A 27491-nucleotide genomic window follows, 5' to 3' on the forward strand; every position below is an offset into this window, starting at 1 on the left:
GACGGAGACAGGGAGCTGCTGAGACAACACCATACGAACAATGACAGAACTTCCTGTCAGGTGTGAATCCTGCACAAACCTGCTGAAGCCAGGGCAATTTGTGATAAGACTATATAAGGCAACTTTCACACTACAGGTATCGTCCTGCTTTTTTACTGCCATTATTTTACAATAACTGATGGGAAAAAAACTGATGCAATAACTGGTAATAACGGATGATAACTGATGACCGTCATCTGTTATTTTTAATGTTTTTTTTTTCCTTTAAAAAAAAAAAACCTGATGTTCATCTGTTATCATCCGTTATTACCAGTTACATCCGTTTTTTTTAATCAGGTTTTTAACCTTTTTTTTGTAAAGCTCTACTGAGCATGCTCAGTACAGAAAACAGATTTCAATCAACCAATAACTGTTGACAACGGATGTTTTTTTAATTTTTTCTTTTTATTAAATTGTTTTAACATCCGGTTCCCATAGACTTCAATGTTAAATTTTAATGTCCATTTTTTTTTTTCACCATTTTTTTTTTTTTTCGCGGACCAAAAATTTGTGCATGCACCGTCTTTCGTGTCGGCAAAAATAACTGACATTAGTAAAAAACGGACATAACTGATGGCAAAAGGATGTTCAAAAAATCGCACTGACATGAATGGGACTTTTTTCCAGGAGTAATAATGGAGGTTTTTTACAGGATGATACCTGTAGTGTGAAAGGGGCCGAAGTAAGTTAAATATTTGGGGTGATAGTTTTATTTAAATACAATTTTGTGATATCAGAATACACCTTTTAGGTATGAGATGAGCATCCTGAAATCACAAATGTATGAATGCTTTTACTATAGTAGTGTTTCCCAACCAGTGTGCCTCCAGCTGTTGCAAAACTACAACTCCCAGCATGCCCGGACAGCCAACGGCTGTCCGGGCATGCTGGGAGTTGTAGTTTTGCAACAGCTGGAGGCACCCTGGTTGGGAAACAATGTACTATAGGGATTTGTTTATTGTGTAATATACAGAACAGCAGTAGGTTATAGGGTTGTGTCTAGAGATGAGCGAACTTACAGTAAATTTGATTCGTCACAAACTTCTCGGCTTGGCAGTTGATGACTTTTCCTGCATAAATTAGTTCAGCTTTCAGGTGCTCCCGTGGGCTGGAAAAGGTGGATACAGTCCTAGGAGACTCTTTCCTAGGACTGTATCCACCTTTTCCAGCCCACCGGAGCACCTGAAGGCTGAACTTATTTACGCAGGAAAAGTCATCAACTGCCGAGCCGAGAAGTTTGTGACGAATCGAATTTACTGTAAGTTCGCTCATCTCTAGTTGTGTCCTATAAGGCGGAGAGACGTCATAAAAGGGGCCATCACACTCCTGTCTTTGATTCAGATCCAGGCTGGAGAATGACGCATCCCAGAGGTCGCAGCTCGAGCATGTACGGTATTTTACATGTTTACCAGTTCACGTGAAGAGGAACCATATAACAGTTGTATAGATTACACAACCTCTGCAACTGCAGGCAAAATAAATGCGCTATAAGCCAGGGTTATACATCACTCTTTCGCTGAAACAGCGCAACTGTACTGCGTGGACTGTGACCGGTATTGCAGCTCACCCGCACTCACTTGAGTTGCAATATTGTACAAAATAAACATAGGTGACCCTGGTGTAGCCTCCCCGTCATAGCAAAGCAGAAGGGCATTTAAAGGGGTATTCCAGGAAAAAACTTTTTTTTTATATATATATATATATATATATATCAACTGGTTCCAGAAAGTTAAACAGATTTGTAAATTACTTCTATTTAAAAAAAATCTTAATCCTTTCAGTACTTATGAGCTTCTGAAGTTAAGGTTGTTCTTTTCTGTCTAAGTGCTCTCTGATGACCCGTGTCTCAGGAAATGCCCAGTTTAGAAGCAAATTCCCATAGAAAACCTCTTCTAAACTGGGCGGTTCCCGAGACACGTGTCATCAGAGAGCACTTAGACAGAAAAGAACAACCTTAACTTCAGAAACTCATAAGTACTGAAAGGATTAAGATTTTTTAATAGAAGTAATTTACAAATCTGTTTAACTTTCTGGAACCAGTTGATATATATATATATATATATATATGTGTATATGTGTATATGTGTATATGTATATATATATATATATATATATATATATATCCATTCAAATCAATGGTAGTGGAACTCGCAGCGGGAAACCCGCTGCTAGCAATAGCGTGTGAACACACCCTAAAGGGGTTATCCAATCGAAAAAAAAAAATAATAATAATTTCTTTCAAAGACCGCTCCCTGTCTGTCTCCATGTTGGGTGTGGTTATGCAGCTCCGTTCTATTGAAGTGAATGGAGCCAAGTTGTAATACTACACCCAAAAGTGGAAACAGAAAGGGAGCGGTCTACAAAAGAAAAAAAAAAAAAAAAAGGTCTGTTTTTCGATTCCTGGACAATCCCTTTAAAGGGGTATTCCAGGAAAAAACTATATATATATAGATAGATAGATAGATAGATAGATAGATAGATATAGATATATATATATATATATATATATATAGTTTTTTCCTGGAATACCCCTTTAAAGGGATTGTCCAGGAATCGAAAAACAGACCTTTTTTTTTTTTTTTCTTTTGTAGACCGCTCCCTTTCTGTTTCCACTTTTGGGTGTAGTATTACAACTTGGCTCCATTCACTTCAATAGAACGGAGCTGCATAACCACACCCAACATGGAGACAGACAGGGAGCGGTCTTTGAAAGAAATTATTATTATTTTTTTTTTTCGATTGGATAACCCCTTTAGGGTGTGTTCACACGCTATTACTAGCAGCGGGTTTCCCGCTGCGAGTTCCACTACCATTGATTTGAATGGGTCCACAGACAGTCCGCAATAGTGTCAGATTTGTGGACTTTCCGCAGACCCATTTAATTCAATGGTAGCGTAACTCGCAGCGGGAAACTCGCTACTAGCGTGTGAACACGCCCTTGAAGAGAACCTGTCCTGAAGATTTAGGGTACATTCACACTACAGTGTCCCCTAGGCTGAGATACATCTTCACCATCCAGCTCAAGTAGTGTCCTCTCTGTAAGGCTGGGTTGACACCACATTTTTGCAGTACAGTTCCCGTATCAGGTTTTTGATTTTTTTTAAAACCTGATTCCTCAAAACCGGACTAAACTGTATCAAAACGTGTGTACAAATTTGAATCCGTATACGGTTGAAAACCATATAAGGTTTGAAAAATGATGTCCGGTTGCATCCGTTTTTTTACTTTTCACTCCATTATGAATAAAGTTTCACTTGTTTGATTAAAATTCCAAGAAAAAAAACTGTACAAAGTCAAAAACCGTATGGTGAAAAGCGGATGGAACCGTACGCACATTACGGTTCTGTACGGTTCCCATTGACTCCCATGTTAAAAAAAAAAAAAAAAATGTGGTAGGCTGCAGTTTTGGGTACGGGGGAAAAAAATGACAAAACTGTACAGGATGCAAAACGGACACAACCTGATGCATCTTTTGGCGTACGGTTTTCAATACGGTTCCGTACGGTTTTCATATTGAAAATGTATACAGGAAATGTACTGCAAGAACGTGGTGTGAATCCAGCCTAATATGAGGCTCCCCTCATTCATTTTCCAGATATACATAATGGTATAGAGGCAGAGGGGATGGTGAAATCTTCATCTTGCTAGCGGGTTTTAGGGTTTACGCGGTCTTGCCCTAAAAAAAAGTAGCCCCATAAGTGCCAGCCTGTAGATTAAACAATCGGACTTGGTATCTGCACCAGTTTTATACGAGAAATACAATCAGAAGTAATGGGGGGGACAGTACGGCCTCTAGAGAGAGGGCCGGATTTGACCGCTATCTTGCAGCCCTTGGAGTGTCAGTTTGGGGAGCACTTGAGTATGGCCCAGATATGTCAACCCAGTCTCCATTTTTTTGCCAAACTACAATAAAATTATCAAAATCCTGTTCAGTAGACATGAACATTTCTTGCTAAAGGTATCCATACACCTTAAAGGGGTACTACGGTGGAAAACTTTTTTTTAATTATTATTATTATTATTATTTTTTTTTTTTATCAACTGGTGCCAGAAAGATAAACAGATTTGTAAATTACTTCTATAAAAAAATATACATTAATCCTTCCAGTACTTAGCTGCTGAATACTGCAGAGGAAATTCTTTTCTTTTTGGAACACAAAGCTCTCTGCTGACATAACGAGCACAGTGCTCTCTGCTGACCTTTGCTGTCCATTTTAGGAACTGTCCAGAGCAACATATGTTTGCTATGGGGATTTTCTCCTACTCTGGACAGTTCTTAAAATGGACAGAGATGTCAGCAGAGAGCGCTGTGTTCCAAAAAGAAAATAATTTCCTAGTATTCAGCAGCTAAAAAGTACTGGAAGGATTAAGATTTTTTAATAGAAGTCATTTACAACTCTGTTTAACTTTCTGGCACCAGTTGATTAGAAAAAAAAAGTTTTCCACCGGAGTACCCCTTTAAACCAGTGTTTCCCAAGCAGTGTGCCTCCAGCTGTTGCAAAACTACAACTCCCAGCATGCCGAAGGCATGCTGGGAGTTGTAGTTTTGCAACAGCTGGAGGCACACTGCTTGGGAAAAGGCCGCAGCTGAGCACTTCTTTCCCTTCTCTCTGTGCCAGCAACTGAGACGATCCCATAGACTTCCATCGTAAAAGATTGTCCAGAGTAGGAGCAAATCCCCATAGCAAACCTATCCTGCTCTGGACAGTCCCTGACATGGACACAGGTGGCAGCAGAGAGCAATGTGGTCTGACAGAAAATAACTATACAACTTTCCCTGGAGCATACAGCAGCTGATAATTACTGGAAGGATTATGATTTTTATATAGAAGTAATTAACATATCTGTATAACTTTTTATTTGGGGAAAAAAAAATTCCCCACCATAGTACCCCTTTAACACACTTCCCCCCAATGGGGTCTGGATCTGAACACTCTGGGGGAGATTTATCAAAACCTGTCCAGAGAAAAAGTTGCCCAGTTGCCCATAGCAACCAATCAGATCGCTTCTTTCAGTTTTAACAAGGCCTCTGCAAAAGGAAAGAAGCGATCTGATTGGTTACTATGGGCAACTTTTCCTCTGCACAGGTTTTGATAAATCTCCCCCTCAGATGCTGGTCTCTAAAAACGTCAGACATTTTGCAACAGCTGGAGGCACACTGGTTGAGAAACATTGTGACATCCATGGACTTGCGCTTTCGGACAGCAGATGTCGGTATTAAATCAGGCAAGTTAGTTCTTTCTTCTTACGGGAGACAGAACTACCACCAATGGTGTCTGGCATCTACATCTTTCACTTTTCCTACTGGAAACACAGGCATGCTAAACTGAGATGAGCGTGCATCTGTATGGTGCTGAAGACGAATAGCACTCAGCAAAATGAGCATTCAGTGAACAGCTTTCTAAGGTGTAAAGCTATAGAGGAGCAAAGTTCTTTATCTACACCAGTGTTTCCCAACCAGTGTGGCTCCAGCTGTTGCAAAATTACAACTTCCAGCATGCCCGGACAGCCGGTTGAAAGTTGTAGTTTTGCAACCCAGTGTATAGCCACCTGTAGCTGGGCAGCCCCTACAAGTATGGGCCCTATTATACGGGGCCGTGTTTGTCAGCTGATCGTATCCTTTTGACCTGTCAAGTAACCATCGCTTGTTGGCCGCACATTTCCCCGTGTAATAAGGGATGTGCGGCCAATAAACGATGATAGCAAAGGGCTCTACCCATGTCATAGTCAGGCCTTTTTAATAGGGTCGCTAACCGAGCGCCGATATGAGATCAAATGTAATGGGACCCAAAATTTGAACTTCTATCTGCTTCTTAAAGCGAAACCGTCAGATCCAACAAATCAACATTTCTTTTTAATCTATCACTCAGTACCTAATCCTGACCATGTACATCTCATTTTTATGTGTCTAGCTCCTTTATTTATGTTTTTATGACACTTTTAATTCAGCTCACTAGTCTGAATTCCTCTCAAAGGGAGGGGGCGTGGCCTCACTGTGCAGGTCTCCGCCCCCTCCCTCAGTATGCTGTCTGCTCACATCTCCCCCAGCATTAGGAAAACTACAACTCCCAGCATGTCCTCACTGACAGTAGAGGGACACAAGATGACAGTGGGAGGATTTTTCCTCCAGCTCTGAGCCCTGCACTCACAGCTGTCAATCAAGGAAGTGTGTCCATGACATAGGTGATGACTCATGGACACAGTAGGTCTAGTATGTGTCCAAGCAGGCAGGGGGGGGGCAGTTGTGTGACTGGATTTTTCAGTGTGAAATACTGAAAATTTTCTAATGAAAGCAATTACAAAACCTATTGGTTACACATGCTTTACAACATAGCAAAAGGTTTTTGTACCTGACAGCGCCCATTTAAACAATTACCATGAAAACATGTTAGTCAACATACCACATCTTACAATACAGTGACCCCCGACTTATGATGGCCCCGACATATGATCATTTCAACATATGATGGCCTCTCAGAGCCCATCGTATGTTGAAGGCAGCATCGACATATGATGCTGCTGTGTGTCGGGGCCATCGTACAAACAGCTATCTGACAGCGCTGACAACTTCAGCAACTGACAGATTGGCCCTCATTTACTTAGAAAATCGTGTTGTAAGTCCATGTTGCTTTCTTACCCGACGGCTTTTTCCCCCTGGTATTTATTATTATGTCGCATCCTGTTTGTCGCACGTGGGTTTTGTTGGTTTTGGTTTCCAACTCCTCTGAGCTGTCGGGAAAAAATCCACAACAATTCAACAAATTTGGTTGGAAACCTTTATAAATACGTGGGAAAGCTCAGAAATGTTGGGTTACGCCCCTTTTTCGGGTTTGCGAGAATCCACATCCGGTCGTCGGGAAAAAAATGTTGCATTGTGTCGCAGACTGGCGCACGATGTCTGCGACATGTCGCAGACAAAGATGCGCCAAAAAAAAAAAACGACAAAACAAGTCGGGTTTAGAATAGTAAATGAGGGCCATAGTTGTATAATGTCCCCGTGTGCCCCGTTCTGCCTCCTGTTACTCACATGCTGTCCTGCTAACATGCTGTCCAGGCTTCCACTGTGAGCTCCATGTAAGCCCCACCCCCCAGTGCAGCTATAGCCAATAGCCTGGAGCATCTTGCTGCAGGCATCCAATGAGCTGCTCCCCTTCCTTTCCTATAGAGCTGTAGTCGGCAGGATGGTAATGGAGGACATTCTGTCCCCCCTGAAGGTATTTAAAGAACTGTACAGTACTGTATGCGATGTCACACATCACATACAATACATATACACACTATACACCCCATACATCAATGTTTCCCTATCAGTGTGCCTCCAGCTGTTGCAAAACTATAACTCCCAGCATGCCCAGACAGTCAATGGCTGTACATGCATGCTGGGAGTTGTAGTTGTGCAACAGCTGGAGGCACCCTGGTTTGTTAAACACTCCCCATACACTCCACATACAATGGACATCCCAGAACCAATTAGCAGTTTCCCATAGAGATATGTATTCAACATACAATGGTTCCGAGGCCACAGAACCAATTACCATTTTTACATAGACATATGTACTCGACATATGATGGTTTCAACATATGATGGTTCTCCTGGAACCAATTAATATCATATGTTGAGGGACCACTGTATAGACAAAGGAAGAGAGAAGGGTGGTGTAAGACCATAATAACCATGGGGGGAGATTTATCAAAACCTGTTCAGAGGAAGAGTGGTGCAGTTGCCCATAGCAACCAATTAGATCACTTCTTTAATTTTTAAAGAGACCTGTGAAAAATGAAAGAAGCGCTCTGATTGGTTGCTATGGGCAACTGCACCACTCTTCCTCTACACAGGTTTTGATAATTCTCCCCCTATATCAGTGTTGTGCTCCGCTAAAGGGAGGTTCCTCAGTCTGTCACAATGACAGAAGTTGAGAAAAAAAATAAAATGCTGCATGTCCGATCTTTTCTGTCTCCGCTGCTCAGCGTTTGGATCAAAATGTTCTGATCGCTTAGAGCCAGCAGCTTGTGACGTCATACCCCCGCAATGCATTGAGGGGGTGGGTGTGATGTCATGAGGGGGCGGGGCTATGACATCACGACCTCCTGGCGCCGGCTCTAAGCATTCGGAATATTTTGTTCCAAACACTGAGCAGTGGAGTTCCCCTTTAAGGCCCCTTTCACACTACAGGTATGCCCCGTTTAATGGCAGTCATTTTGACAGGTTATAACGGGCAATAACAGGTCCCGATGGACCCCATTATAGTCAATGGGGTCTGTCAGGTGCCGCTATTTTCAGAGAAAATAGTGGGAGAAAAAGACGGGGGCAAGCACTATTTATTCTCCCGCTATTCCCGATCATGAAATAATGGGCTTCACACTGCCGGAGACAAACGGCAGTATGAATGTAATCTAACTCCCCTAATATATCGGACACCTGATGGACTCCATTTACGTCGAAGCAAGCTGCCGGGACTTGGCGGTGTAAGTTGTGCTCCGACCCGTTTAGAGTCTGTTCAGCGCAAAAAAAAAAAACAGACCCGGGAAAGGCCATATGAGCCTTATCCAGACAGAGTAGACCTGGTTTTGTATTGGACATAAATTCAGAAAAATAAAAAATGTCTTCTTTGTTGGGTTAGGCTGGTACTTTTATTACACTTGTGTGAAACTGGCTTAAAGGGGTACTCCGGTGAAAACCTTTTTTCTTTTAAATCAACTGGTGGCAGAAAGTTAAACATATTTGTAAATTACTTCTATTAAAAAAAATCTTAATCCTTCCAGTACTTATTAGCTGCTGAATGCTACAGAGGAAACTCCTTTCTTTTTGGAACACTGATGACATCACGAGCACAGTGCTCTCTGCTGACATCTCTGTCCATTTTAGCAACCGTGCATAGCAGATGTATGCTAAGGGCAGCATGGTGGCTCAGTGGTTAGCACTGCTGCCTTGCAGTGCTGGGGACTTGGGTTCAAATCCCACTAAGGACAACAATAAATAAAGAGTTATTATTATAATGACGTCAGCAGAGAGAACTGTGGTTGTGATGTCATCAGAGAGCATTCCAAAAAGAAAATGATTTCCTCTGTAGCATTCAGCAGCTAATAAGTACAGGAAGGATTAAGATTTTTTAATAGAAGTAATTTACAAATATGTTTAACTTTCTGCCACCAGTTGATTTAAAAGAAAAAAGGTTTTCACCGGAGTACCCCTTTAAATGCCTGCAGAACACCAGCATTCATTCCTATGTAGGACAAGGGAACTCAAAGTTAAAAACTTAACATGGCCCCCCCTCGACATGTTTCACTGCCTCAGCAGCGTTATCAAGAGGTAAGCGGGCACTCAGTGCCCGCTTACCTCTTGATAACGCTGCTGAGGCAGTGAAACATGTCGAGGGGGGGCCATGTTAAGTTTTTAACTTTGAGTTCCCTTGTCCTACATAGGAGATGAATGCTGGTGTTCTGCAGGCACCTCGTCTTCGCTCCAGTGTGTATTCAATCCATTAGACCGGATGGTCAATTTATATACGTATATATAAAAGTAGGACGATATGGTGCTCCATATTTTAAAACACCATTGTTAAGTGCGAACCTAATATAATAAAGATTGCACTTTTAATTAATTTCACACTTTTTTGATATATGGGAAGAAAGTTTTTTTTTTTTTTTGGGCTGCCTATTGGTAGTCTATGAGTTAGTGGTCAAATTCCACCCTCCATATATTGGTCTCAATTAGATATGTAAACTGGCTTAAATGGGCGCTGTTAGATTGAAAAACTTTTACTATGTTGTACATCTTGGCAAAATATTAGCCTATTTAATATACTTTATAAAAAAAAAAAAAAAAATGTACCTCCTTTAAAAAAAAATAGAAATAAAATATTGCTTATATTTAAAAATAAAAAGACCAATAGGGGTCCCCATACCATCAGAACATAATCCAGCATTATTTTTGTCCCTTCTGAAGCACAGGCTGAGACAAAGTCCAGGATGTGAGTGCGCCCCTATCAGACTGCAGCATGAAAACATAGAGGGAGGGGTTACAGAGCCGCCTGCAGTGATTGGATGAAGGGACCCCGCCCTTAGGAAAGAAGAGGGGTCATGCAGAGTGAGGATATGCACAGAATGAAAAACTAAGTTAGGAAAAGATAGAAGGTATTTGTGAGAGAAATATAAGTGCTAGACACAAAATTATATGTACATGATCAGGATTAGTTACTGATCAACAGTAATTATTTTTTTTTTGTGGGATATGACAGGTACTCTTTAAGTTGTATCTAATTTACTTGTTGTTTGTGTGATCCCACTCTGCCCAATGCTACAGTATGAGCCTGTGTGATAGAAACAAGCATACGGTCCTATCTGATCTAACATCTGGCATGAAGTGATGAAACTGTACGACACCCAGTATGTATCATGCTTAAGTCCTATTCTGATATCTACAGCCAGCGGTGTCTGGCAGCGCCTTTCTCCCCACTGAAAAACATCATGCTTGCTGAAGGTCGGGTGCTGTCATCCAAATGATCGCTCAGACCACTGCTGCGGCAGTTCACAATCATTTTGTTAACCATTTTATATGCCTTTGGCTTTTGGTGCAAGCTGGGAGTTGTAGTTTTGCAACCGTTTGGAGACCACTGGTCTAAAAATGTAAAGGCAGATAAATGTGCACTAGTACAATACCCATAATACCTTGAATAAGGGGTATGTAAGGCTTATAAAGTCTTTTGTTGCTCCAGGAGGATGAAGACCACCCCATTGGCACAGAGCCATTCATATACCCATTTATGTGGTTGAATGGACACATGATATCACCAGGAATAACACAAATAATATATACAATCTTAAGATGATGAACCATTTCTTCTTATATTTGCCAAGTCACACATTAAAATGAACATATTACAAAATAAAAAAAAAAACATTTGTCTTATCTCTGCTTACATAACAAAGATTTACATAATTTAAAGAGGCAGATCTCTCCATAAAACAGTCATATTTAACACAGAACACTAGTACGGTGTCCATTTTAGGACATAGTCAGTCGTCAGCCTCAACTCCGTCCTCTGTCAGGTGAAACTGCGTCCCGCCTCCTCCCTCACACCAATTGTGGTCATCCTTCAGCCGCAACTACATCCTCCGTCAGGTGAAACAGCGTCCCGCCTCCTCCCTCACACCAGTCGCCTTCATCCTTTAGCCACAACTCCCTCATCCAAAACTCTCTCGTCCAAAACACAGTCATCCCTCAGACGATTCTCCCTCAGACGCAACTTCCTGCCGCATAGCAGAGCCGACGCTGCACAGCATGTATAGCAGAGTTGAAACTGTGAAACTTGCACGTGTACTACAGACACTACACGTGCTACAGAGTCTGTATAGCAGAGCCGACACTGAATAGAGTGTATAGAAGAGCCGATACTGACTCAGCAGGAGGGTTTTTCGTCTGAGGGATGATGGAGTTTCAGATGAGAGACTTTAGGGAGACAAAGAGACAAAGGAGGGAGTTGCGGCTGATGCCTGACGGAGACTGGCCCATGGGAGGAGGCGGGACGGCGTTTCATCTGACGGAGGACGGAGTTACGGCTGACTACTGACGATGTCCTAAAATGGACACCGTACACTAGTTCCCCATGGTGGTAAGGGGTGACAGTTCATAGGGCAGGGTAGGAGATAAGGCCGCCGTGTTGGTACAGATGATCTGTAAGGACCAGGTTAGTTGGTCAGGCCTCTGAAGTTGGGCTCCACACTTGAAGGAAGAGCGATCTGGTCGTTCAGTAATTTATCAATAATGCTAATTTCAGCATCTCGCTTCTCAATGTTCTCGAAGGGCGTCCAAGACATGTCGTGTTGCAATTTGTATGCGGCAAGAAATTCATGAGGGCAGCTCGGACCCCACTCCTATAGAGGGCGGAAAAAAAAAAGAAGAAACAAGAAAGAGTTACTAAACTTAAAAAACATCTTCCAAAATACAGTTTACATCAGAAGAAAAAAGGTTCAGCACTCGTTGGTCAGGAGTAAAATTATTTCTTTATTTAGTTAAAAAAATAAATAAAAAAATATTATATATATATATATATATATATATATATATATATATATATATATATATATATATATATATATATATATAATTCAACGTATGTATATATGTGTGTATGTATGTGTGTATGTATATATGTATATGTGTATATGTTTGTATGTATGTGTGTATGTTCCACAAAAATGTCCAAACGGCTAAAGATATTAACATGAAACTTGGTCACATGTTACTTATATGTCAGCAACAAACATAGGATAGGTAATTTAACCCTTACTCACCCCCATTTGCCAGGGGCGGGGCTTATGTTTATATGTTACTGCATAACTTCCAAACGGCTGGAGATGTTTCGCTTGGTCACATGTTACTTATATGCCCACTTAAAATATAGGATAGTTAATTTAACCCTTAACTACCCCCATTTGTGAGGGTCGGGGTTTTTGTTTAAAGTCCCATGCAAATCAATGGGAAATGTATGTTCTCACATAACTTCCGTACGGCTGGAGATATTTCAATACCTGGTCACATATTACGGGTCAGGATAGGAGGTCGACATAGGAGGTTGAGATATGAGGACGGGATATGAGGTTGGGATATGACAACAATATATGAGGACGGGATATGAGGTTGGGATATGACAACAATATATGAGGATGGGATATGAAGTCAAAAGCTTCCTCCTTTGTTTATTTTCCTCCCCAACAAGGATTAGGAAGGAAAAACCGGGCAACGCTGGGTATTAAGCTAGTAAAATCACCACGCCCCCTCCAATAGACTTGCATTGAGGGGGGCGTGGCCATGATGTCACGACCCCCACAGCCCGCACCCAGCATCACGACCCCTGCCCGAAGCGGGGTCCACCATGCCCCCTCTATATTATAGCTCTATGGGAGAGCTATTTGGCAATCTTCGGCTCTCCCATAGAACTATATAGAGGGGGCATGGCAGCCCAAGCGGGGGTCGTGACGCATCGCTGTAAAGGAGAACCGGGGCTCTAAACAGGAGATCGCGGGGGGCCCCAGTGCTCAGACCTCCCGTGATCTAAAACTTAAAGAATACTTTTTTTTAAACATGATTCTTGTCCTTTTAGAGCCGTATGCAGGCGTGAAACATGTAGGTTTGCCTATGGGGGCTACAAGTATATTTTTCCATCAGCATGTTTATGCGCTCCACTGCTGGATTTATGGATTTTTATATTTTTGTACTAAATAAACAAAGAATTTTACTCCGAACCAACGTGTGCTGAACCTTTTTCTTTGTTGTACTATTGGAGGCGTTTTGAAGTTTGTATACTCTGTATATTCTATGTATTTTACATCACATAAAGCCAACCTGTGGATAACACGTAGGATTATGGACATCACAGTGACTCAAAAGGGGTTAGGCTGGGTTCACATCACATATTAGGCAATACAGGACCGCGTACGGCTGGGGGAGCGAAAACCGGGCGCTTCCGTATCCCTGCCGTATGCGGCCCGTATGTAATGTATTTCGATGAGACGACCGGAGTGAAGCTAATTTTTGCCCCGTATGCGGTTTTCCCACTGGACCTTAAACCGTGATTAGAAGAACAAGAGATAATTGCTCCCAAAAACAACACCACTCCTGTCCTCAGGTTGTGTGTGGTATTGCAGTTCAGTTCTAACATTGTTTTCACTCTGTGAATATGAAAAATTGAGTTCAGAAGGAAACCACATAAGATGCCAAAATGAAAAACAGGGTCTAAAGACTTTCCAAATGCATTGTGTTTGGTACAACACACCTAGGTTCAGACTACGGAATTTCCGCCGGAATTTTCGGCAGAAATTCCACTTACTATAATGCATAGTGTAGTGAATGGTTTTCTGTTCACAAATTCACACTTCGGAATTTGTGAAATGGAAAATCCGGATGAAAAATCCGCTAGAAAATTTCCGCCTGAAGAAAGGTGTTGCTCTTTCTTCAGGCGGAAATCCTAGCGGAACACATAGCAGTCTATAGGAGACTGCAGTGTCCGCGCGGTCCTAGCGCCGACTAATTCAGTCGGCGCAGGCGGAACTCGGAATCTCCGGCCGGAAATTTTCTGCCCGGAGATTCCGTAGTCTGAACCTAGCCTTAGGGTCTTTTCACAAGGCAGAATTTCCGCTTGCAGAATTCCGCTTCAAATATAAGCCCGTAGACTTCTAATGGGATTCCGCACTCCCATTCACACTTCTGAATTTCCGCTTGCGGAAATTCAGAAGTGTGAATGGGAATGCGGAATCCCATAGAAGTCTATGGGCTTTCATTTGAGGCGGAATTCAGCAAGTGGAAATTCTGCCTTGTGAATAGGACCTTAGGCACAGGAGAGGAATCTTCACGTAAAGATTCCATCGCGGAATTTTCTTTTTTTTAAGCAAAATTTGTGAGAAAATTCCACCAGGATTCCATGCGGAAACGATTTCAAGTGAAAAAAAAAAAAATTTCCATTGACTCCAATGGACTTCTTGCTCGCGTATTCCACAAGAAGAATGAACATGCTCTTTCTTCTAGATGAACGGAATTCCGCCAGCGGAATTTACGCAGTGTGAACAGTGCAGAGTAAAATACATTGGAGTCAAAGGCCAAGCAGATGTTAATTATTTCTAAGCGGAGAATTCAAGAGGAATTACTAGAGTAAATTCCTCTTGAATTACTCCGTGTGAACGCGCCCTTAGTCAGCAAAGAGTTAACATGCTGGCTTGGTGCCCCGCCTCTTACAAAGCATGATAAGTTCAAGACGGCCATACGTAAGATGAACTTCAGTGGTGCTGGATGATTCTCCTCAGGACAAGATGCTGGGGGGGTAGGAAGGATCAGGAAACTGAATTTCGACATGCCTAATGCTATTGTACTCTGTCACTGTCAGAGGAGTCTGGCAGCAGCTTACTCTCCTCTCCCCATTGATGACTCATGGTAGGAATAGTTGTCTGCCAACAGTAATTCATATGCATAGGCAGATTTCATAGGTCATGTTATCTTGGTTCTTGTGACTGATCAAAAAGCCCACACCAAGCAGGGCCGGCTCTGCCTATAGGCAAAATAGGCAACCGCCTAGAGCGCCCTCTTGATGGGGGGGGAGGGGGGGGGGGGGGGTGCCAATCTGCCTTCCGCAAGAAAGTTAGACAACCAGCATCCAAACCACTTGCTCAGCCAGCAGCATGAGGAGGAGGAGGTTTGTTACAGTGTGTTACCCCAGTAGTAAGGCGATTACATGAGGAGGTGGTTTGTTACAGTGTGTCACCCCAGTAGTAAGGAGATTACATGAGGAGGAGGTTTGTTACAGTGTGTCACCCCAGTAGTAAGGAGATTACATGAGGAGGAGGTTTGTTACAGTGTGTCACCCCAGTAGTAAGGAGATTACATGAGGAGGAGGTTTGTTACAGTGTGTCACCCCAGTAGTAAGGCGATTACATGAGGAGGAGGTTTGTTACAGTGTGTCACCCCAGTAGTAAGGCGATTACATGAGGAGGTGGTTTGTTACAGTGTGTCACCCCAGTAGTAAGGAGATTACATGAGGAGGTGGTTTGTTACAGTGTGTCACCCCAGTAGTAAGGTGATTACATGAGGAGGAGGTTTGTTACAGTGTGTCACCCCAGTAGTAAGGTAATTACATGAGGAGGAGGTTTGTTACAGTGTGTCACCCCAGTAGTAAGGAGATTACATGAGGAGGGGTTTGTTACAGTGTGTCACCCCAGTAGTAAGGAGATTACATGAGGAGGAGGTTTGTTACAGTGTGTCACCCCAGTAGTAAGGAGATTACATGAGGAGGGGTTTGTTACAGTGTGTCACCCTAGTAGTAAGGAGATTACATGAGGAGGGGGTTTGTTACAGTGTGTCACCCCAGTAGTAAGATGGGATGTGTCAAAGGGCAGAGCCAATGGGCGGAGTCAAAGGGGCAGCAAAATTAGCTTTTGCCTAAGGTGTCAAAGCATATTACTGCCATATAGTACACACCTGACACCTCAGTGTGCTCCTTTAGTGACGGCATTACAGATGGCAGATTTAGACTGTGAGCGCCAAAGGGATTTATCTCTTATATTAAGATAAACTAAAGGAACGTACTGATCAAATCTCACATAGGAGAAGCGACTGGAGTACAAGGCAAATAGAAGAACAATCACAAACACCTTACCCTTGGGGAGAGAATGGAGAAATATCTCTGACCACTTTCCCGTTTATACAGATAATAAATGTTTCCCGGTTTCTTCACCACATTACAAGCAGCGTGGTGCAGATCAGCGTCTCTCTTGGCCTCTTCTAATACCTGGAGAAGTGACAGGAGGTTATTAGGTAAATCTACAACATTCTGCTAAGAATCCAGAACTTCAATTACTTCTATATGTGGTCAAAATAGAACAGCTCCCTTAAAAAGGGGTACTCCGGAGGGGAAAAAACATTTTTAAAATCAATTGATGCCAGAAAGTTATACAGATTTGTAAAGTACTTCTATATAAAAACCTTAATCCTTCCAGTACTTATCAGCTGCTGTATGCTCCACATGAAGTTGTGCAGTTCTTTCCAGTCTGATCACAGTGCTCTCTGCTGACACCTCTGTCCATGTCAGTAACTGTCCAGAGCAGGACAGGTTCCTTATGGGGATTTGCTCCTGCTCTGGATAGTTCCTGACACAGACAGAGGTGTCAGTGGAGAGCACTGTGGTCAGACTGGAAAGATCTACACAACTTTATGTCCCTAGATCTATAGGAACAGAACGTTGATCCAGGGATTTATTCTGATGCAATATATGGTGTTGGAATTTTTACCTCTAAGATGAGGTTTTGTTTTGCCTTCCTCTGGATCAACTCTTCAGGAACTGATCAGGGTTATAGGTTGAACTTGATGGACTCTGGTCTTTTTTTCAACCTTATGAACTATGTTACTATGCAACTTCTTCTGGAACATACCAGTTGATTTGTTTTATTTATTTATTTATTTATTTTTTTTTTTTTTTTTTAAATCAACTGGTGCCAGAAAGTTAAACAGATTTGTAAATTACTTCTATTAAAAAATCTTAATGCTTCCAGTACTTATTAGCTGCTGAATACTACAAAAGGAAATTATTTTCTTTTTGGAACACAGAGCTCTCTGCTGACATCACGAGCACAGTGCTCTCTGCTGACATCTTTGTCCATTTTTAGAACTGTCCAGAGTAGGAGAAAATCCCCATAGAAAACATATGCTGCTCTGGACAGTTCCTAAAATGGACAAAGATGTCAGCAGAGAGCACTGTGCTCATGATGTCAGCAGAGAGCACTGTGTTCCAAAAAGAAAATAATTTCCTCTGTAGTATTCAGCAGCTAATAACTATTGGAAGGATTAAGATTTTTTTTAATAGAAGTAATTTACAAATCTGTTTAACTTTCTGGCACCAGTAAAAATAAAAATAAAAAAGTTTTCCACCGGAGTACCCCTTTAACCCCATAAGGACACAGGGAACTGAACTTATCAGTCACCTAACCCTTATCTGGCCCCCACCTTCCTGGATGAATGCAAGTGTCTAGGGCATAAGTGTCTGGGGGTCCCAGCAGTCAGACCACCCGTGATCAGAAACGTATCCCCTATTCTGTGGATGAGAACTGAAGGTCAGTCTGTGGCACTTACACTAATCAGAAAGTGATAGAAAAGGATAGAGGGATAAGATGTCTGGGGACCCCCCGGGATCTCGGCTACGGCACCTCAGACATCCGGTGCATGTAGCGAACTTTGCTCCGTGCTGGATGACTGACGATGTGGGGCGAAGGCTCGGGACATCACGGTCACACCCTGCTCATGACATCACAGCCACGCCCCTTCAATGCAAGTCTATGGTAGGGGGCGTGACAGCGTCAGTGTCACGCCCCCTCCCACAGACTTGCATTGAGGTGATGTGGCCGTGGCGTCACGAGCCTCCAGCGCTGCACCCGATGCTCTAAACGAACGCTGGGTGCAGCAGGGAGATTGGCGGGACCCCCCCGCAATTAGACATCTTATCCCCTATCCATCTTATCTAGGGGCAGAGTACCCCTTTAAGACAAATGTCTCGTTCACACTTACCTTCTTTGCTTGCTCCTGCAACATCCTGATTTGCTCGGCTATAACAGTTAACCTATTACAGGCATTGGCCCTTATGAAGTCATCTGCCTGTAAGACGAAAAAAAAGACAACGTTTTAAATAAACAATATATATATATATATATATATATATATATATATATATATATTCACTGTACATTTCAACAATACATTTCATGCCATGTATTGTCTCCTCTATTAACATATATGGCCAGTGTCCAGTAATCCAGTTATCAACTGCAATGACTCCTGCCATCACTTTGATGCTGCCTGAACCACAAGCCTTGATAGATATATAATCACTCTATATCAGTGTTTCCCAACCAGGGTGCCTCCAGCTGTTGCAAAACTACAACGTTGGGAGTTGGCCAGTCTTGCAACAGCTGGAGGCACCCTGGTTGGGAAACACTGCTCTATATAAGATCAAAGGCATGGCAGGTGATCTCTCCCCCCTCCCCCCCCCCCAGAGTACCCCTTTAATAATCCATCGGTGCCATAATACAGGACTTCACCCAAGATTGGATTTTCATTGTATAAGATCATTGTGTAACCTACTGACCTTTTGCACCTGTTCAGCAAGTTCCACAAGATTGGAAGGGTCTCCTATACGATTGGTATGATAGGTGCTCACAAGCTGGTACCCTGAGGGCCTTGAGCTACTTTCAACGAGACTCACTAAAAATAAAATAAATATATTGTATAAAATATAAGGGCAGGTTCAATAAAATAAACAGTACATAGAAAATTGCAGCTAACAGATTGCTATATGTAGTCCTCTGTTCGGACTAAAAACAAGAAGAAAAAAAAAAAAATTTTTTTTATATATTATATATTATATATATATATATATATATATATATATATATATATATATATATATATATATATATATATATATATATATTAGGGGTGTGAATCGCCAATAATTTGGCGATTCAATTCGAATCACGATACCAGGGTGGCGATTCGATATATCGCGATACTGTCATGTTGGCGATATATCACGATATATCGCGATATTCCCTATTAAAAGCTTGGGAAAACTTATTCTAGCTGAGAAAGAACAAGATCCCGCGAGAGTTGTCCTGTGAGTGCGTACGTTCTCCTTCTGTTTGTTCTGAGTCTGTAGTCTCGCGGTAGCAGCCTGCGAGTGGGACAGAGCTGATAACAGGTACACTGCCAACTAGTGGTCAGGAGTTTAAGTGTTATAAAAAAAATAAGACAGACAAATAGGACTGTGACTCAGTGAGTGAAATACAGTAAATGTTAATTATAATAATTTATAAAAAAAAAAAAAAAATCGATTCTCAGAATTTTAAAATCGATTCAGTATCGCGGAACAAAGAATCGCGATAATCGATTCTTTCTTACATCCCTAATATATATAGTAGTAAAAAGATTCAAAATATAAATTCGCCTCTTAACTAATAAAATTTAAATCACCTACTTTTCCTATTTTACAAATAAAAAAAATAAAAAAAATGTAGAAAAAAAAAAAAGTACATACATATTTGGTCTCACCATGTGTAGAAATGTTCGAACTATTAAAATCTAATACCCATGATTCTGCACAGTAAACGGTGAAAAAGTAAAAAAAATGATATATATATTTTATATCAAAGTCCAAAATGGCCCCTTTTTGGTCACATCACAGAAAAAAATGGAAACAAAAATGATCAAAAAGTCACAAATATTCAAAAGTGGTACCGATAAAAACTACAGATCACGCTGCAAAAATCAGTCCTCATACGATAAAATAAGAAATAGGTCAGAATGGGACAACATACGGTACCTAAAAACATAAAAGTAGTACAGTAACAGCATGTAAACATGGATAATCATATTGGCCCACAGAATGAAGAGATTGTCAGTTTTACCATAACGTGCACAGCGTGTAAATGAATCCCCCCTAAAATTGATTTTTTTTCTATGCTCCCTCCCAAATAATATTGGTTTTGTTGCATTGTACATTTTCTGGTAAAACTAAAAGATGTCATTACAAAGGACAATTGGTCGCTTTAAAAAAAAAAAAAATACAAAAAAAAAAAAAAAAAAAAAAAAAAAAAAAAAAAAAAAGAGTTACGGCTCTTAAAAGGCGAGGAGGAAAAGCGAAAATACAAAAATTAAAATACACTGTGTCCTTATGGGGTTAAAGGGGTACTCTAGAGCAAAGAAAATCAAACCAACTGGTACCAGAAAGTTAAACAGATTTGTAAGTTACTTCTATATAGAAATCTTAATCCTTCCAGTACTTATCAGCTGCTGTATAGTACAGAGGAAGTTGTGTAGTCCTTTCTAGTGCTCTCTGTGGAATGTGACATCTCCTGAAGCACAATTCCCAGCAATCCCTGGTGCCCCACCCGGTTATGTGATACATTTCCAATCACAGGTTACACAACCATTCCCCGCTATGTGTTACATGATGTACTTGTGCAGACACATCATCATTACCATACTTATACAACTGAAGGCTATTCACACATGATGGGAGTCGTAGTTTTGCATTATGCCAGTGTTTTCCAAACCGTGTGTCTCCAGCTGTTGCAAAACTACAACTCCCAGCATGCTGGGTGTTGTAGTTTTGCAACAGCTGGAGACACACGGTTTGGAAAATACTGCTGTTTGCATATGATAGGAGTCATTTTTTTGCAGTATGGTAGATTGGCCAGATAGGAGTTGTAGTTTTGCTGTTTGGGCATGCTGGGAGTTGTAGTTTTGCAGTATGGCTGTTTGGCCATGCTGGGAGTTGTAGTTTTGCTGTATGGGCATGCTGTGAGTTGTAGTTTTGCAGTATGGCTGTTTGGGCATGCTGGGAGTTGTAGTTTTGCTGTATGGGCATGCTGGGAGTTGTAGTTTTGCTACACCTGGAGAGCCACAGAATGTGGGACACTGATTTAAAGCAAAGTAAAAGCCTCCTTATATAGTTTTTTTTTTTTTTTTAACTGAAAATAACTTTATCAGTTCGATATATATGGTGACACATAATGCGCCCAGGTAGTGTGACCCCCATACACCGGAGCACTCACCTGTAGTGACCTGCGGAGTGTGGCCGTTCTCCATGTCTCCGGTCCCGCAGCCGCTGCTCTCCTCTCAGTAAGACACATGCAAGTTACAAAACAGCTGAACTACAGACTGCTGGGAACGCAGAAACCACGGGGGCCATCTTTGATTCGGGCAACCGGACACTGGTTTCCTCAATTTTTTTACAACAACAACAAACAAAAAAAAATCACTATCAAAAGAAAATTTACTTTATACCGTAACTGCAAAAAAAAGTCGCTAAATTGTAAACAAAGGCACCAGATGTAACGGTTCCCCTTTAGTCAGTCTTTGCCCGCACTAAAAATGGCTCCCTCACGTGACGTAAGGGAATGATGGTTGGCTGATGGGTGCCACGTGACGCGTTGATTTATAGATGTGTCACCGTGGCTCCTGCAGATTGTCATAAGGTCACGTGACTAGGTAGGCTCAGTCGTCTTATTGCAGTGAAGGATTTGCTGCTCTGGGCGCTCCTGCTCTTGAGCTCTAGGGGGCGCTGCTGAGAGCTGGATGAGGCTGACTGATGTTATTTTGGGGGCCTAAAGGGAGGAAAGTGATGTTTTTTTTGTTTTTGTTTTTTTTGCATAGGTATAAATCTATATTGTTTATTTTAATTTAAATATTAACCCCTTTACCCCCTTCCCTGCATGCCCTGTGGGCCTTTATGCCCAAGCTATTTTTTATTTATTTTTATTTTTTCCTCCATTTTTCTTTCTAAGGCTACATTCACACTGCCGGTTGTCTCTGGCAGTGTGAAGCCCGTTATTTTAGGATCGAGAAAAGCCAGAGAAAAAATAGTGCTTGCACCGTCTTTTTTCTCCGGCTTTGCTCTCCGAAAATAACGGTATCTGACGGACCCCTTTGACTATAATGGGGTCCATCGGGACCCGTTATTGGCCGTTATGACCCGTCACAATTACGGCCATCAAACTGCAAGGGAAAAACAAAAGGGAGTTTGCCGGTGTGAGGTGGAATTTTGCGACCCATGCAAACGTGCGACCGCGGTCGCACGTTTGCATGGGTCGCAAAATTCCACCTCACACCAGCCGTATTTGATGGGTCATCCCGGCAGTGTGAAAGGGGCCTAAGAAAGTCCTATCTTCTATTTCTTTTTTTTTCTTTTCTTTTGCAGGACAAGTTATAATTTCCAAAGCTGTCACTTTGGGGTTCATATATTTTATTTGTTAATTTTTATTAACATTTTAAGTTTTATTTTTGGAAGGGGATAGGGAAAAAAATGCGATATTGTCCTTCTTTTTGTGTTTTAAAGGGTACCTTTCATCAAAAAAAACTTTTGATATATTATAGACTAATGTATGCAGAATAACTTTCACATAGCATGTTATTAAGAAATATGCTTCTTTCTATTTAATTTTCCACTTTGAAAAAACGACCACTAGGGGTCTCCCTACCAGTCCTTTTTTTTTATAGATTTCAGACTCATGCAGGAGTCCTAAATCTGAGACTGCAGCCGGGACACAGACAAACTCACCACTGCTCACTGGCAGACCCTCCCCCTGTCTCTTCATTACACCCCCCCCCCCCCCCCCCCCGTCTCTACCCGGACCATTTCCATACACTGCTATTCACAGCCAGTCACTAGGGATGAGCAAACTTACAGTAAATTCAATTCGTCACAAACTTCTCGGCTCGGCAGTTGATGACTTATCCTGCATAAATTAGTTCAGCTTTCCGGTGCTCCGGTGGGCTGGAAAAGGTGGATACACTCCTAGGAAAGAGTCTCCTAGGACTGTATCCACCTTTTCCAGCCCACGGGAGCACCTGAAAGCTGAACTAATTTATGCAGGAAAAGTCATCAACTGCCGAGCCGAGAAGTTCGTGACGAATCGAATTTACTGTAAGTTCGCTCATCTCTACCAGTCACCATTGCTTTCACTCAGACAGACCAGATACTTCAGCTGAATGCTCCCTACTAAATCTGTGCATTCACACGGGCGTATTTGTCAGCGGATCCGCAGCTGCGGATCCGCTGACAAAGGCCCCTAAACTGCTGCCCTTTTTGTGCCTGCTAATAGCAACAATCCGCCGCTACCAGCAGACACACTGCGATGTGCGAGTTACCCTGCAGTGTACTCGCACACATCGCGGCCGCTCTCTGTGTAGCTCAGGGAGCCGGGGGAGCGGCCGCGATGTGCGGGATGTGCAGATACACTGCGACTCGCACTTCACAGTATGTCTGCTGGTAGCGGCGGATTGCCGCTATTAGCAGGCACAAAGAGGGCAGCACTTTATGGGCCTTCACGTTTTTGCCATACTGTTTTCTATCAGTTTTTCTAAAGAAAACCGTATGGCAAAAAAAAGTATGGATCAGTATGAGGAAAAAGTAAACCGTATGTGTTTTTAAAAGTGCACATGGTTCTGTCCGTTTTTACTAAATAAAATAAAAAAAATAAGTTTTAGAAAATTTTATTTAAAATAAATGAATTTTTTTTACAATTTTAACTTTAGGATGCAAATGCGCATGTGCAAAGTAAAAACGGTGTATGGTTTTTCCATATGGAACTGTATACTTGTGCGTTTCCCATTATCGTCCATGTTAAAAAAAAAAACGTATGCGGTTGCAGTATGGTTTTTAAACCGGAGACATAACCGTGGTCAACCACGGTTTCGAGTACAGGAAAAAAAAAACGTATTGCAAGCAAACCATCCGCAACCGGATGCATACGGTTTTCAATTATTTGTCTATGTATACGGTTTTCAATACGGTTCCATACGTTTTCAATAATGAAAACGTATACGGGAAATGTACTTGAAAAACGTGGTGTGAACCCAGCCTAAAAAATTTTATGGCCTGCAAGATGAGCCAAAAAGTGTTAAACATTAACAAAATAGGAAGAACGTGTCAGAGGGAGTCGCCATTACTCATGATGACCAAATATAGAAAAAAACCACACCTGCACTCACCGCAAGGGTACCGCAATTCCGGCCTCACTCAAACGGTGCCTACAATCCAAGATCGGGCATATCAGAAGTGGAGCGCTCAGAGAAGGCGACTGCCGGCGGTTTCACGCAATCACTATGCGCTTCATCCGGCCTCATGATGACCACTAGAGGTCTATAGTTCTGGAAATGCAATACATAAAATCGCCACAAGATGCTGGCCGGGCAGCTGCATGCCAGCCTTACATTGTGCCAGGGAGAAGGAATAATGCTTTTGGGTTATTTTTCATGGCTTATCCTCAACCCCTAAGTTCCATTGAAGGTAAATCTTAAAGGGGTATTCCAGGCAAAACCTTTTATATATATATCAACTGGCTCCGGAAAGTTAAACAGATTTGTAAATGACTTCTATTAAAAAATCTTAATCCTTCCAATAGTTATTAGCTTCTGAAGTTTTCTGTCTAACTGCTCAATGATGATGTCACGTCCCGGGAGCTGTGCATGATGGGAGAATATCCCCATAGGAACTGCACAGCTCCCGGGACGTGAGTCATCAGAGAGCAGTTAGACAGAAAACAACAACTCAACTTCAGAAGCTAATAACTATTGGAAGGATTAAGATTTTTTAATAGAAGTAATTTACAAATCTGTTTATATCTGTTGATATATATAAAAAAAAAAAAGTTTTGGCCTGGAATACCCCTTTAATGCAGTGTTTCCCAACCAGGGGGCCTTCAGCTGTTGCAAAACTACAACTCCCAGCTTGCCCGGACAGCCTTTGGCACCCAGCCTCTAGTAACCTTACCCACGGCCACCAGAGACCAGGAGCATTTCTCCTTTCTGGACACACGCAGTGAGTGACACTCCCGCTGTCTAGTGGCCGCAGGAAGAAGCTGCTTGTGGACTAGAACAGGAAAAGATGGAGCCAAGGTGAGTATGTTTTTTTTTTTTTCCTTTGTTTTTAACATTTTCAGGGGGACAGAGGACAAGCTACCTACAGGGGAGTCCTATTTACAGGGGGCAAGCTGCCAACATGGGGCAAATGACCTATAAGGAGGTCCCATATACAGGGGACTAACTACCTACAGGGCGGTCCTATATACGGGGGAAAATACCAACAGCGTGATCCTTCATACAGAAGAAAAACTAACTACAGTGGACAACCTACCTAAAGGGGGTCCCATACATATATGGGGCAAACTACCTACAGGGTGGTCCTATATACAGAGGAAAAGTACTTACAGGGGGTCCTCAATACCGTCAGGGGACAAACTACCTACAGGGGGCAAGCAGCCTACAAGAGGGTCCTACCTACAGGGGGCATGCTACCTACAAGGGGGTCCTACCTACAGGGGGCATGCTACCTACAAGTAGGACCCATATACAAGGGGCAAACTAACCACAAGGGAGTCATATATACAGGGAACAAACTACTTACAGAAGGGTCCCATATAAAGAAGGCAAACTACCTATAGGGGGTCCCATATCCTCTAGAGCAGTTGTCTCCAACCTGCGGACCTCCAGATGTTGCAAAACTATAACTCCCAGCATGCCCGGACAGCCAACGGCTGTCCAGGCATGCTGGGAGTTGTAGTTTTGCAACATCTGGAGGTCCGCAGGTTGGAGACCACTGCTCTAGAGGACATAGGGTGTAAATGTACACTCTGGCCACCTGCTACTTAGAGCACCAGGGCATATAGGGTCCCCTATCCGCTAATTATGGACATCGACCCTTAAAGGGGTACTCCGGTGGAAAACGTTTTTTTTATTTTAATCAACTGGTGCCAGAAAGTTAACCAGATTTGTAAATGACTTCTATTAAAAAAAAATCTTAATCCTTCAAGTACTTATTAGCTGCTGAATACTACAGAGGAAATTCTTTTCACAGAGCTCTCTGCTGACATCATGAGCACAGGGCTCTCTGCTGACACCTCTGTTCATTTTAAGAACTGTCCAGAGTAAGAGAAAATCCCCCATAGCAAACATATGCTGCTCTGGACAGTTCCTAAAATGGACAGAGGTGTCAGCAGAGAGCACTGTGTTCATGATGTCAGCAGAGAGCTCTGTGTTCCAAAAAGAAAACAATTTCCTCTGTAGTATTCAGCAGCTAATAAGTACTGGAAGGATTAAGATTTTTTTTTTAATAGAAGTCATTTACAAATCTGTTTAACTTTCTGGCACCAGTTGATTTAAAAAAGAAAAAAAAAAGTTTTCCACCTGAGTACCCCTTTAACACTTTAGATGCAGTAATCAGTATTGATCATGGCATCTAAAGCAGGTCCTGTACTTGGTTACACTCATTGTACAACCTGCAGCGCGATCGATCCAATGAGTGAAAACTGTGGCTGTGCTTCAAGCGCCAGGGCAGTAGAACCGACATGCATGATATAGTACCTCATCAATCCTGAGCCGCCATGTCAGGGGAGGTAGCATGGGACCAATGGCGGGTGCTTTATATTAAAGGGGTACTCCCATGGAAATTTTTTTTTTTTTTTAAATCAACTGGTGCCAGAAAGTTAAACAGATATGTAAATTACTTCTATTAAAAAATCTTAATCCTTCCAGTACTTATTAGCTGCTGAATACTACAGAGGAAATTATTTTCCTTTTGGAACACAGTGCTCTCACGAGCACAGTGCTCTCTGGTGACCTCTGCTGTCCATTTTAGGAACTGTCCAGAGCAGCATATGTTTTCTATGGGGATTTTCTCCTACTCTGGACAGTTCTTAAAATGGACTGAGATGTCAGCAGAGAGCACTGTGGTCATGATGTCAGCAGAGAGCTCTGTGTTCCAAAAAGAAAATAATTTCCTCTGTAGTATTCAGCAGCTAATAAGTACTGGAAGGATTAAGATTATTTTTTTTTTAACAGAAGTCATTTACAAATCTAAGACAAAGAAAAAGGCAAACTCGGCACTGCTAAGTCTGTGCAGGGGCAGCTGGTTGAGGTACAGGGGTCACGGTTTCTGCTGTTTGAACTCGGGTGGTGCTCTGACTAAATATACAGTTCAATTAGACTTGATAGAAGAAATGAAGAAAAAAGTCGGCAACTCACCAACGCTGGTTCATGTGAGGTCCCGAAGAAGCACAACCATCGTGTGAAACAGTTCCGTTGCCCATCTGTACCCCCCCCCCCCCCCCACTTGTCTGTCTCTCCCCTACAGTATGCCATAATAAAGGAAGACCTCACATGAACCAGCGTTGGTGAGTTGCCGACTTTTTTCTTCATTTCTTCTATCAAGTCTAATTTACAAATCTGTTTAAATTTCTGGCACCAGGAAAACTGTCACCAGTATCACCCGCACTAACCATTGGTACTGGCTGGTAGTACTGGTGACACTAATTAAAATTAGTGTTGCTCGCGAATATTCGCAATTCGAATTTTATTCGCGAATATCGCATATTCGCGAATTCGCGAATATAGCGCTATATATTCGTAATTACGAATA

The 27491-nt window shown here is 42.1% G+C and overlaps 2 protein-coding genes across 2 annotated transcripts in view; one reads left to right on the forward strand and one right to left on the reverse strand.

The window, feature by feature from the left end:
• The first annotated feature begins 9994 nt into the window (after positions 1-9994).
• The window catches only part of P3H1 (prolyl 3-hydroxylase 1), an 80368-nt gene continuing 62871 nt past the window's right edge, over positions 9995-27491 (forward strand). Inside the window, exon 1 of the mRNA XM_056542638.1 lies at positions 9995-10173. The gene's annotated coding sequence lies outside the window, so the exon portion shown is untranslated. The remainder of the gene's footprint in view (positions 10174-27491) is intronic.
• On the reverse strand, positions 10746-21345 carry C10H1orf50 (chromosome 10 C1orf50 homolog). The gene is made up of 5 exons (XM_056542639.1): positions 21130-21345; positions 18663-18778; positions 18086-18172; positions 16185-16316; positions 10746-11913 (listed from the first exon to the last, which is right to left on the reverse strand). The coding sequence occupies exons 1-5, from the start codon at positions 21161-21163 to the stop codon at positions 11728-11730; spliced, it is 555 nt and encodes a 184-aa protein (XP_056398614.1). The 5' UTR covers positions 21164-21345; the 3' UTR covers positions 10746-11727.

Source organism: Hyla sarda, chromosome 10, assembly GCF_029499605.1.
Source record: "Hyla sarda isolate aHylSar1 chromosome 10, aHylSar1.hap1, whole genome shotgun sequence".
Taxonomy (NCBI): domain Eukaryota; kingdom Metazoa; phylum Chordata; class Amphibia; order Anura; family Hylidae; genus Hyla; species Hyla sarda.